General features: G+C 38.9%; 1 protein-coding gene and 1 non-coding gene across 2 annotated transcripts; one reads left to right on the top strand and one right to left on the bottom strand.

The window, feature by feature from the left end:
* Positions 1-237: 237 nt before the first annotated feature.
* On the bottom strand, positions 238-10,361 carry ccdc3b (coiled-coil domain containing 3b). The gene is made up of 3 exons (XM_061042023.1): positions 9,570-10,361; positions 6,204-6,378; positions 238-2,975 (listed from the first exon to the last, which is right to left on the bottom strand). Exons 1-3 carry the CDS (start codon positions 9,932-9,934, stop codon positions 2,682-2,684), a joined length of 834 nt encoding a protein of 277 aa, XP_060898006.1. The 5' UTR covers positions 9,935-10,361; the 3' UTR covers positions 238-2,681.
* Positions 10,362-11,855: 1,494 nt separating this feature from the next.
* trnar-acg (transfer RNA arginine (anticodon ACG)) lies at positions 11,856-11,928 on the top strand. Its single transcript has one exon. It is a non-coding gene; the product is annotated as a tRNA-Arg (tRNA).
* The last annotated feature ends 517 nt before the right edge of the window (positions 11,929-12,445 follow it).

Genomic DNA, 12,445 nt, shown 5'->3' with positions numbered 1-12,445 from the left:
AACTGGGCAGCTAATTTAAAGTGATACATACAGCTCTATTCTGCAGGTGAGGCAGAAGATGCAAGCAGTTAAACTATAGTCTTTAAATCAAAATGTTGTTATTTTATAGTTGTTTGTTGAAAGCTTCCTCCAGAATTATTTCTGGCTGATGAGTCTTTCCTCTGTCCCTTTTTAATTCTACCAAAAAAAGTACATCGGCATGTTTTGAAGACAAATTAGACCAAAACATTGACATGGGAAGTTTTGTAAAGTTCATTTATTTATTTTTAAAAAAGAACTACATAAAATGTTATAAAATGGATTATGCTACTGGAAATGCAAACCAGATGATACAAGAAAAGAAAAAAGGGAGATAATGAGATAAGCAAAAAAAAAAGTAACTAAAGTGAACTGTACGTTGTTACAAGGGTTGAAATGAATCCTAACTGGGTGCTCAGCACCTTTTTTAAATACAAATCTTTTGCTTTCATTCAGTACATTTTGAATAATAGCCCTTGCATTAAGCAGAAAAAAATTACATCCGTGAGACAATTTACGTTCCTTAAAGGCTTTATATGCAATTTTTTGATCCAGTAGATGTCGCCCTTGTGCACCAGCATGAAACCAAAACAACTCGCGCTGCATTGTTGTGTTAGCATGCTAATGCTAGTGATCTTTATTATGCTCGTATATTCACACTGCATGTAAATTTACCTGAAATGAGCGTGATCTAGAAACACAGTTAAGCAGTGAGTACAGTATGTTATTCTTCTTTTCTCTAGTCCCTCAATTAAACAACTTTTATACACGAGGGGAGGAGTCAGCCGGCCGTCCCGACAATGTAAACAAAGTGAAGATAGGACTCTGAAAACTCTGAAAACATCACAGACAGTGGGACTCGGGTGTTACACCCATTGTAGACAGTCATGACTCACAGAGTTATTTTCAGAGGATATACTTGATTTATATTACATTTAAGTGTGAAAAATCGCATATTAAGCCTTTAAATAGATGGACTTAAAAGTAGAAAATTTGATATGATGTAACAAACAACCTTGCAGCATTTGAACTTCATCTGCCCCTCTGTAACTAAACGCTCACACATGGTTTGAGCCTTTTGTATTTCCTCAGACAATATTTCAATTCTCACCACTACTTAATAACACTCTTTCAATGAATAGCTGCTCTATTTCATGAACACATGATTGACACTTTCACATTAACTTGTCCTTAAGTGGACCCCCGACACATGATTTGGAGCATTTTCATAACAGCATTTCTGAAGAAAGAAATGTTAATCATATTCATATAATGCATAGTGTGTCCAGCACAGAAAGAAAACACGAGAAATTCAATTTTTTAGTGCTTTTACATCTTCCACATATTTTCAATAGTAGTGTTTAGTGTTTGGAGAATGTTTGTGCTGCCACTGAATTTAAACAAATAAACAGCAATGGTAAAAGTCTGGGGCTGAGACATTTAGCAGTAACAGTTATTCAGAGAGAATACTCACCATCAATCAATAAAGAGCTTTAGAGGAGGATCTCCTGGGAAACATTTAAATCCTTTTTACACTGGAGGCAGTTCAACACACACACACACACACACACACACACACACACACACACACACACACACACACACACACACACACACACACACACACACACACACACACACACACACACACACACAGTGCTTTGGGCTATGGGGATAAAAATGTAAATAGGCATGAATGGTCTCTTTGTAGTTTACTGTCTCAATGGCACAGGTCAATTTAACCAGTAACTATAAAACAACAGTCTTTTGTCAAGTCTGTTAAAGGGTAAAAAGTTTTTTAAGCCTACGTTCCAACAGACATGTCCACAAACTACATTTTCAGAGTCGCCTGTACATTATTCTTTTCACACCAGTCTTGTATTTTTCAGTAACACCCGAAAAGAGTGTCTTCAAATGTTTGGTCAAACTGGGACACAATAATAAACTGATGAGAATTTTCGCGGCCATAAGTCAAAGTTCAAGGTCGATGTACCCTTGTAAAATATGTTTATGTATCCTACATAACTCACACATTTATTTTCCTATAATGACAATATCTCATTCATCTTGTTAAGTATACATGATGAAGTGACCAATTAGTCCACCTCACTTCCACATCATCATGTCCCAGAAAACCTATTTTCTGGCCGTCACATTCTTGTGACGCAATAACTCAGGAATGCCTGAAGGGAGTTTAATACACCTGGATAGTTTTTTTTACCTTCAAAGGGAAATAATAAGAAACATCTGCTATCAATTAGTGTCCAATCTCCCCTCACTCCATCCCTTAAGTACCTGTGTATTCTGCTGATATATGACAAGAGTTTACTGACTGCATACTGTATGCTCTGCAGAGACACATGCAGATATTATGTCCCTACTGTTCATGATTTAGTGCGACATTTCCTGTTTTTGTAGGCCTGCTCATGTTATTGTTTTAATATTTTAGGGTTTGTTCTTTTTTCAGTTGTTTTTCTATTTCAGGATAAGAACATTTGATCTATGAAATAAATACACTCAAACTCCTCGATTATTCTGATTCTGAATCATTGCTGCTGTCATCTGTCTCTTCTCCCATTCTCATATACACTTGTTTCAGTTGTCCGATGTCGACGCCTCATGTGAAGCTTAATTTGGTTTATATACAACAAAATTCAAAAGCTCTAGTTTTTTAGATTTCTGGAGAGGACTTTTTTAAGTGGTGGCTTCTTTTGGTCCTGTGTAGTGTCCTGATCTCGGTGAGTTTGGGGCATCTTTGACTCGAAGAGCTGTTTGAGGCCGATGGTGTTTTGCTCTTTGGTTGTTTCTCGTTGGGCCTGGCGTAGCAGACGTTTCATTGTCTTCACTTTTTCCCTAAGATGATCATTGGCTTTCTCCAAGGAACGCACCTGCTGGGAGAGTGTCGTAACCCTCTCCTCTTCCTCAAACAGAGCCTTCTGCACTGCAGAGCACAACAGCTGTGATAAAGAAGAGGAAATGATGCTTGTTTATTCCATTTATTGCAACACATACATTTTGAATAACAGGTAGCACACAGAGGATCAAATGCACTTCAGGAAAACGTGGTTGATTGTGACCCCTTTACACACTGAGATTTCGAGAAGTTACTGATCAATTACTTTCTGGTTACCTCGAACACCATTTACACTTTATTCTCATGAAGCTATCCAACAGTTTTCCATCTGCCACAACTTTTGGGGTGAATCCTGTTTGATTTCTAGCCATAACTGACTCATTTTGAGAACTTGCGTTTTTTGTTTTACGAATACGATATAGCCCCCTGACACATCTGCTGTTTTTGATACTGAATTTCCTTGGATAAGTCAAATGAATGAAAACTTCTGGCATGCTCTTTAGGCCTGACAAGCAATGCCAACAGCTCGTAAGTCTTTCGGCAAAATTTCACTGTTTGTGTTTGAATTGAAGAGGAAGGTTTTGGGCTGCCTTTAAGCCTAAAAAGAAAAAGAAGGGGTTTGGGAAAATGGAAAGAAATCGATCATAAAGTCATTTTGAGATAATAACTTTCTTACTGTGGAACAGTTTGTGGATTTTTATTTTTTTTTGAAGACTTCAAGAGTCATTGTATGCTGTTTGATTTATGTACCAGCCAATTTGCATGAAGCCAAATACAACAGGCTGTAGCTGCAGGTAGGGATGAGGACAAATCTGAAAGAGGTTACACAACATGCTTTATGTGAGAGACTACTGCGAGATGAAACCCAACATTCCTGCAAAACCCTTGACAGACTATCCAAAGGCCTTGGACCTTTTCTGGGTAAAAAGTATTGCTCCGGCTGCCTCTGACTGCATGTCTGCCTGTCTGCCTGAGTGTGGATTTCCTTCACAGATCCTAACGCTTCCACATGGGTCAGTGTGTAACACTGATGGATATACCCCTCCATCAGATAACAACCGCTGAGAGTTTCGAGGAAATGTAAGAAATGTGTGGCTGGCAGCGAGCCCACGGTACTGTTTAGTACATTATGCTGTGAAATATTAGCTGTGGATTTTTCCCATGTGCTATAACTTATGTCCCATGAGGGATTTGAAAGAGGAATGAAACTTTATAATGCAAAGGACGGGGTTCAGGAGCAGAATGATCAAGTTATGTAAAGCAATGGGGGGTTGGAATGGCACATCACTGTTCTGTGCATTCAGAATAGGACTTGCACTCAAACACATGCCTCCTATAAACTAGAGCTTTGACAAATACTTTGGTAACTATCCTCAGAAAAAGTCTGGAGCCAAGACACAGACATAAACTATAAACCTTCCTCTGAGTGAAAGACATGTCGTATAAAGGATAAGCTGTAGTGCTTTTACGAATATGACATCAACATTAAAACAGGAGGAGAACAGGGGAAAAATCTGTCTAACCGAGGTTTTCCATTGGCCAGATGTTATACGTAATCTAGTGTTACACAATCTCTCCAGGGTGCTGCCGGTCTATCTTGAGTCTACTACTAATTGGTGGTATCAGTCAAACCTCTGTATGAAGGTGTGAGTGACAGATGTCTGAATGACAGTTGGGGACCTTTAAAATTGCTGTATCCTTGTATGCAGATGATGTCATCCTGTTCACTTCATTAGACCACGGCCTCGCGTGAGAAGATTCAGGAAAAGAATTAGCACCTTTCATGCCTTCTTTTAGATTGGATTGTCGATGCAATACAACAACCAGGGAGGCAGAGCAGGGGATGACATGTGGGAAAGGAGTCGAAGCAACATTTTCTTTGGACAAAGGTTATTAGAAAAGCTTCAAAAATGATGTGAGCCTCGTTTTGCTTTTGTATGGGCAATCAAGTCAGGAAAGTGATCATTGAACCCCTTCAGAGTAAATAGTATTATTGGACCATAATACTGTGGGAAAATCCCCCTTGCTAATGTTTTCATTGCTGATAATATTTGGTGTTATTTTCATGATGACTAAATGCCTTTTGCTTGTCTTTGGTTGACATTGAATTATAAAATCTTATCTGTTCTGATGGGACTCTCAGTCAGTTCTCAAAACAATGGTTGTGCAAGTCAGCAAGAAGAAAGCTGTTTCTATTTGGCTAGGAGGAAATCTGATCAGAAGAGTGATGTAAGAAACATAACTGATACCTTAATGTCACTGAGTAATTATAATCACAGACGCTGACCCAAACACATGCTGTTAGTGGAAATAAAAACCATGTTTTCATTCTCTTAACCCAAAGCAGATTTTTGCTTTTATAAGCAGTCAGCAAATGATTAGAAACAGACTGAAGAAGAGTGATCAAATCAGAGAGATTACGCTAAAGGTTTAGATTCACTGAGGAGGGGGAAAAAAGGAAAGTGGCTGCAAACCATTTATCTACTGACACAAAGGCTCCCAGATGTGATACAAGAAGCTTACAGCATCAAGAAGAAAAATGTGTTAGTGTTTGCAAATGGTCTTAAATAAAGATGGGCTTTTATTAATTAGACAGTGGCAGCACAGATGAGATTGAGCTCTGCCTTATTGATTCAGGTCATCAATATATCAATGTTTCTGTTTAATCCAAGAGCTATTTCATAAGGACTGTTTTTCACTTTAATGATGTATCTACTGGTTTTACTTCAGTGTAATACTACATTTCCATAAATTCATTTTAAGAATAAGAAAGTTGACATAAGGGGTCTCTTTAATTCAACATTTATCACATCTTGAAGCTGGTCCACATGTCTTACTGTTTCTTCTGTCATGAACTCCATTATGTTGTGCACTATTTAAGACCTTTGTCGTTGCATTGGATGTGTGTCTACTTTATGTCACACATACTTCTGCAATAAAGCGCTCAGCTTTGTGTGCAGGAAATGCCTTTGAAACAACAAATGTTTTGCCACGCCGTGTTTTTAAAGTAGATTTTTCCTTTTTAAATGGAGTTCTTTGTCTTTCCAAAACCTCAGAAAACATGTTTTTGGTTTCACATGAATGATGTATTTAACTTGCCAGCTACTTTAAAGTCTTCCTTTGAAAACAACAGGATGTAACATTTGTGCACAACAATACTTGGGTTTATTAAGGATCACTCCACACTTTTTTTTTTTTTTTTTTTACAAATCTTTCTACGGCCATCAAGAACATATTAAGACTGAATCTAAATGTCTGACAAAGAACCATCTAAAGAGACGTGTAATGTTTAAAAGGAATCATTTTATTGCGGTAGATCTGGGCTACATACCCTGCTGTCCTCTTGAGCCTCCCACTCCGGCGTGTAGCTGTGGACCTGAGTACCAGGAGTACAGTTGGAAAACTGGAAAAGGCTGGCAAACATGTGATGTATGTCTGCTGTGTCGGGGAAGATCGGGTCCTGGAAGTTAACTCCATGAGGAACAATATTGTAGTTCTCATCCATCCTGTGTGGGATAAAGGGTGAAATGTGAATGTGTAAAAAGCGGATGCAGATGTAAACAAATGTAAAAGAAATGATGTGACATTCGATCCTAATGTGTACCACAGAGCTCATTCAAACGAAGCAAATGGTTTCACCTTCCTATCCTATGAAGCTGACAAAAGTTAGACCATTTTTGTTTAATAACAAAGAAGTGTTTCTTTTTAGAACTGTTTACAAATCCTTGCCCTATTTTTATGCAAACTCGAGCATTATGTGGATGAGTCAGACCAGCAAATTACAAGCCAACAGGATTTACTGTGCATGTTTCATATCTTCTCCTACGATTTAAAGTGTGTGAGGGAGGAAGTCTTGAAGCAGCGTGTTTCCATACATCTGGATTCCATCTTACACCCCTCGAGGGACATCAAAAGTTTAGTTGTCCCTATCAGAGACTGTGTGTGTGTGTGTGTGTGTGTGTGCGTGTGTGTGAAAAAAGCGCTAGGTCTAAGGTCAAGTAAAAACACAGTAACCGGGAGGTCAAACAGGATTGTTGATTCAGAGGAACTGGACTCTTCAATGATGGAAACTAAACTAAACATAACTCATCGCCTTTAAGATTTTGTATTTGTTTTTTGTACAGAATCTAGAAGCAGTGAGAAATAGGGTAACATAAAGCTCATCCCTTGGTCTGTCTCATTTAAAGCTCCTGAGGGAGATCCTCTGTTGGATTTTTTTTCTCTCCATGCCACTGGAGACTGCGATGAGAACTTTCTAGTTTTGGCTTGCACATGTGTGCCTGGGACTTGGTGTTTCACAGGGGTCATATTGATAGTGGTCCTTTGAAACTCTACACTGATCTGTTTTAGGTTTGAGATTGAGGGAGCTAGCCATAGAGCAGGACATGTTTAGGCAAATAGCTGGCTCATGGATGTAAAGATTCCACACCACTTTGATATTTGCACAGTCTTCATCACGAGAAGACGTAAGATTGGTTCCTCTTCGAATGTCTAACAGAGATCAGAAGAACCATACCAGAAACCATGAATGGTAACTGGACAACTATACAAAGTTATTCCAAGAGTATATTTTATTAATCAACACATCTTACATACTTAAATAACTGTTCAGTGATAATCACTCTTTAAAATCATTACAGGGCTGAAGGGAGTTCCTGAAAAGGTCTAATCAACCACATACTCATTTTTGAGTTATTTTATAATTGTGTCAATAGAAAATAAGTTTTGTTGTTTGAGGTTAATGAAATAATTCACTTTATCCAGATAACTGGGTTCAAAAGGAAACCTGCAAGCATTGCCATTGTTGGTCTTTTGTAATTTAATAACCCATCTGAGCTATGTTTGGTTTGCCATAATGGTCCACATCCTTTGTGGGCTAAAGTCCTCTGCAGAGGAAAATGTGGGTCGCTATTTCAGGGGAGGAGGGTTTCCCTCACCAGTATGTTCCTGGTAAACACTGGAAAGATTACTGTTTTGGTTTACTGGCGTAATCACAGGCTCTTAATTGTCATCAGGTCTGCATTTAAACAGCGCTCTGTTGTGACCATCGCTCCAGGACGTTCCCCCGTGGTGTTCACTCGCCTGATTCCAGGTATAATAACCAGATAGTTTCAAAACCACAAAGGGGGATTAAAATGAATGGAATGATCTTAAAAGGCTTCATCAGCAATACACAATGTGAGTGATTCTGTGAATATGAAGTGTTACATATGTTCTAAAGAACGCTGCTGCAGACCCTTGTGTGGAACAGCCAAACAAATGTGTTAAGGATGTTTTTTAATAACCCCCCTCTGAACATCAAAAAAAACAAAAAACACAACACACACATCATCAAGGATACATCAGTAAGACCGGTCAGCACATGTTCTTCATCAAGCAGCAAACTGGTTTGTTTCAGCAGGACAAAGGGTGGTCCTATCAGATATTGGCATGCAGATAACTCTCCTGAGTAAAATATTTTTGTAGTTTTACCTTCAAGCTGTTGGGAAATGTCTGGCTCTGTAATTACACTGGCTGGAATGCAATCAACGTTTCCTGAGTAACAGTGTTGTTTCTGTCCAACACAGACATTTAGGATTTAAGCTGCCACATACGATTTTTGAAATCTGAGAAGAAGGTTTGGCAGGTCATTAAATATATTATAAACTCAGAATCAATAGGGTTTCCCATTGAGGGATTCTGTTTGAAAGAGAATAGGTCAGGATGGTGCCAACACTCTGCTTTTTGACTACACATGTTTCCTTCCTGGCCAACAAGCATTTGAGTCACCCTAGAGTAGCCTATTAACTTCTTTTCATTACAGATCCTCGTTCAGGTCTGAAGATTTTGCTGGTTTTATTGAAGAAACAGACAGAGATAACTAATAAAGATATAAGGTAGGGAATCCTGGTGGACTGGAATGATGCTATCAATTCAACTTCACTGCTCCTCTCTCCAATTTAACCAATTTTAAACGTATAACTAAATAAAGGCTAGAATGGATGCAAAATCTTGCAATGTAATACTGCAAAAGCGTTTTCTAGAAGTTAGTTATATTACATACAAACTCTGTGTTGTTTATTCTCAAAATGTTTGGCCCACTGGATCACCAGACAGACCTCTTCTCCTCCAGTTTAGATAGTGAACTCCTTTTAAAGTGTACCCTGTGCCAGAGGGGCCCTGAGCTCTGAGGGACAAATAGAGGAGCCAAACAATGATGTGATTCAAAGTGTCTCATTGTGAGACTTGGAAGCAGACTGAAATCCTTGACAACACAGTCCTTGAACTTGTGGTTTAATCCAAAATTAATTAAACAAAGTTCTACTTAGATTTGAAGAGGTCGAAATTGAATTTCCAACGTGAAAGGAGGAGGTGAAGCAAATGTATTTGTGCAGATATACTAATGGTGGAGCCCCACTATTGACCCAAATGATGCCTGCTTTTCCAGGACCCTGTGACATTGCTGTGTATTTTTTCAGGCTGTATCACCCCCTTTATGGAAAAATATAGGCTACAGTGAAAAACGTCTCTGGAAAGAGCAGAGATTGTTCTTAGTTGCACTACACATTAGGAAAGTGGATCACATCGGCTACAATATGTCATCATTGGGCAACAGTTACACATAAATCACAAGTTTTTCTTATTTGAATGGGCAAACTGTGACACTAACTCATTTTCCTAAATGATTAGAACTTGAGGTCATATCTGAGTTCCTCACCTTAGAAAGAAGTAGTAGTTGTTGTTTTTGGTGACACTATAGGAGAAGCAGTGGAAGTATCCCAGCCCGGTGACATTAAACCTGGAGCCGGCAGGGACCTCCAGCATGCTGCCCCATGCCTGATCACACAGCAGCTCAATCTCGGCGGAGAAGAACATGTTGCTGTCGTGCTCCCGCGGCAGGTCGTTGTGCCTGTACATACTGTAAGATTCCTCATGCAGTGCCAACACCTTGGCAAAGACAATGATCTCCGCCAGCTCGGCACGGCACGCTTCTGTCTGAGGTCTCCAGTCGTGGGGCAGTTGACAACCCCAGCTTCCATCAGGACCGGCCGCTGCCAGAACAAACGCCACAATAATCCACATGAATCCGGAGAGGAGAGGAGAGGAGACGACTGTGTGGACCAGACGCGCGCACCTACTTGCACGATGCAGCTGATGAACGCAAAAAAAAAAAAAAAAAAAAGAGGCAGGGCGCTCACAAGTTGCACATAGCCTACTTTAAACAACTTATTATCACTGTAAAATCTCAAAATGTCAGTCCCCGACAGTACATTTCTGTTCTTGTGCGGTCCTTCCTTCCTACTCCAGACACAATCCTGCAATCTGTGGATCAGCCCATCCACGCCAGCATCCTCTGCAAAAATGTGCCTCTCACCTTAGAAATCTGACTAAGAGGACCAAATAGCGCGTGTATCCAGGCGTGTGTGTTCATTTAAGTAAACTAAAAAGTATTTTGAGTTACAAAAAACCTCCAGTTCCAAATGTGTGAGAAGTAGCCTATAAAGGCAATTATTACACCTGAAAACCGTCTTGGAGTCCAAAGTCAGTAGACTGAAGTTGTAGCTCATTTAAGAAAGACCAGTGGTGACCTCTGGTGGAATTATGTAAGAACACATGGCCTGTGACAGCGTTTTGTATTAGTTTGAATTCTAGCTTTATAGAATAGAATTACTTTATTGATCCCAAACTGGGATATTGTGGCGTTACAGCAGCAGGTTATCCAAACACACAATATTAGCAAAAAACACAATATAATATTAAATACAAAGTAAATAAACACTAAAAATATCAAAACTAAGAATGGGAATATATACAACCAGGATTTAACTAAGCATTACTAGTCTAAAATATGAAAGATTAAATGTACAAAAATATGAAAGATTAAATGTTATGTAATGCCTTTAGAAAGGCCAGATACTTTATAATGTCTGGCTCTCTCCCACATTGTGATGAATTAGTGCTCGAATGACCATATAGGCTGCATCTTGGTCTGCTGGCCCAAATGGAAACCAACATAATGTTTTAACAAATGTGTGAACCACCAAGAGAGACACCTCAATCCTGGACTAGGAATCAAACCTTGACGTTTTCGTTTTCAAATGTTGCCTTTGGGCAGGCCATAGACTGTAAATGGCTTTTATTAGAGCCTATAGGCTACATTACCCTGATTATTCTAAGATGGCCAATCAGCGGTCGTTTCGATACCAAGATTTCACACACTACCACTTGACCAGAGTCCCTGAGAGTGCCAACTTTATTTACTGTGATGGTGCCAACAAGTTAGCCTCAATTCAACAGCTTCGTTGAAGATGTGCAGACTTTCTAGACGAATTAATATAATGTTTGTATGAAGTCAATTAACCGTATTTAAGTGGCATGAAGTGATAGGCTATCACATTAAATAGCATAAGTCTCTCCATCACCTTGCAAGAAGCCCATCCATAGAGTACACTTTCTTTGGTAGGCCTAATTGGCCCTTGTTAATATGATTGATAATCCATGTTTAATTAGGCCTAGATATGATAGCCTACCACTAAAATGGAATTGTTGCTAAACTACAATTTGCCTAAATCAAATGAGGTTGTGTCAAAAATATTCTTTTTATAGTCTATAGGATTATTAGTTCAGCTACTCTGTTGAATTGTCTTACTAGGTGGGTGTTAACCATAGACTGTAAATATTAGGTAATAACTGTGTCTTTCGGCAGGCACTAGGGAGTAAAAATCCTGAGAGGCAAAACCGAGGAAATTTATCCCAAAAGCCTGAAGGGCCAGTGGCACAAACATAGGCCTACTTCATTACGTTAAGGAACATTGTTTATTGACTCCTGGCTTTATCGATTTTGGACTATATTCATAGATTTTCATTAACGTTTGGTCCGTCATAGCTGATAAATCCTAGATTGGGATATGCCTTAGATTTTTGTAACAAACTGTGACAGTAGTCAACATGTAAAAAATGCTTGAAAGACAAAACGGAGGGAACAGCAAAATAGATTTTCATAGGGCCAGTGGCGCAATGGATAACGCGTCTGACTACGGATCAGAAGATTCTAGGTTCGACTCCTGGCTGGCTCGATCTTTTCATAATTGCTAGGGCGTTTAAAGCGTTGAAAACTACAATATAAATTTTCCGTATTATCCAGCACCATGTATAATCGTCTAATCGAGAGACTAAAATACTAAATGCCTCAAAACTGCGATTTGTTTAAATGTAATTATTTTCTTGCTTTTAAGAAGCTTGTTCCCTTTGTAATTTGAGTATTTCAGACCTATCATGGAGGGTGTTATGGTGATGTTCACCAGGCAGGTAAAGTTGCTGATCTCTGGGAGGCAAGAAAACATGAAAGCCTAATAATGATTAAGAACGACAAGATGATGATTAAAACAAATAACAGAAGGTTTTTTAATTGTGCTCGTCAGAGTGTTAGATTAAGTAATTTAGGTTCATGTAATTCACAATAGGGTGATCTTCTAAATGAAAGCTACAAAAATAATTTTAACAAGAATGAGAGGAATTTTGCACAAGTTAACTGAGGTTTCCCTCAGACTTTCAAAGTGATACAGAAATACTTCCCCCAAATGACTTTGATTA

The sequence above is a fragment of the Labrus mixtus genome, chromosome 7, assembly GCF_963584025.1.
Source record: "Labrus mixtus chromosome 7, fLabMix1.1, whole genome shotgun sequence".
Classification (NCBI taxonomy): Eukaryota; Metazoa; Chordata; class Actinopteri; order Labriformes; family Labridae; genus Labrus; species Labrus mixtus.
This window is presented reverse-complemented; position numbering and strand designations above follow the sequence as displayed.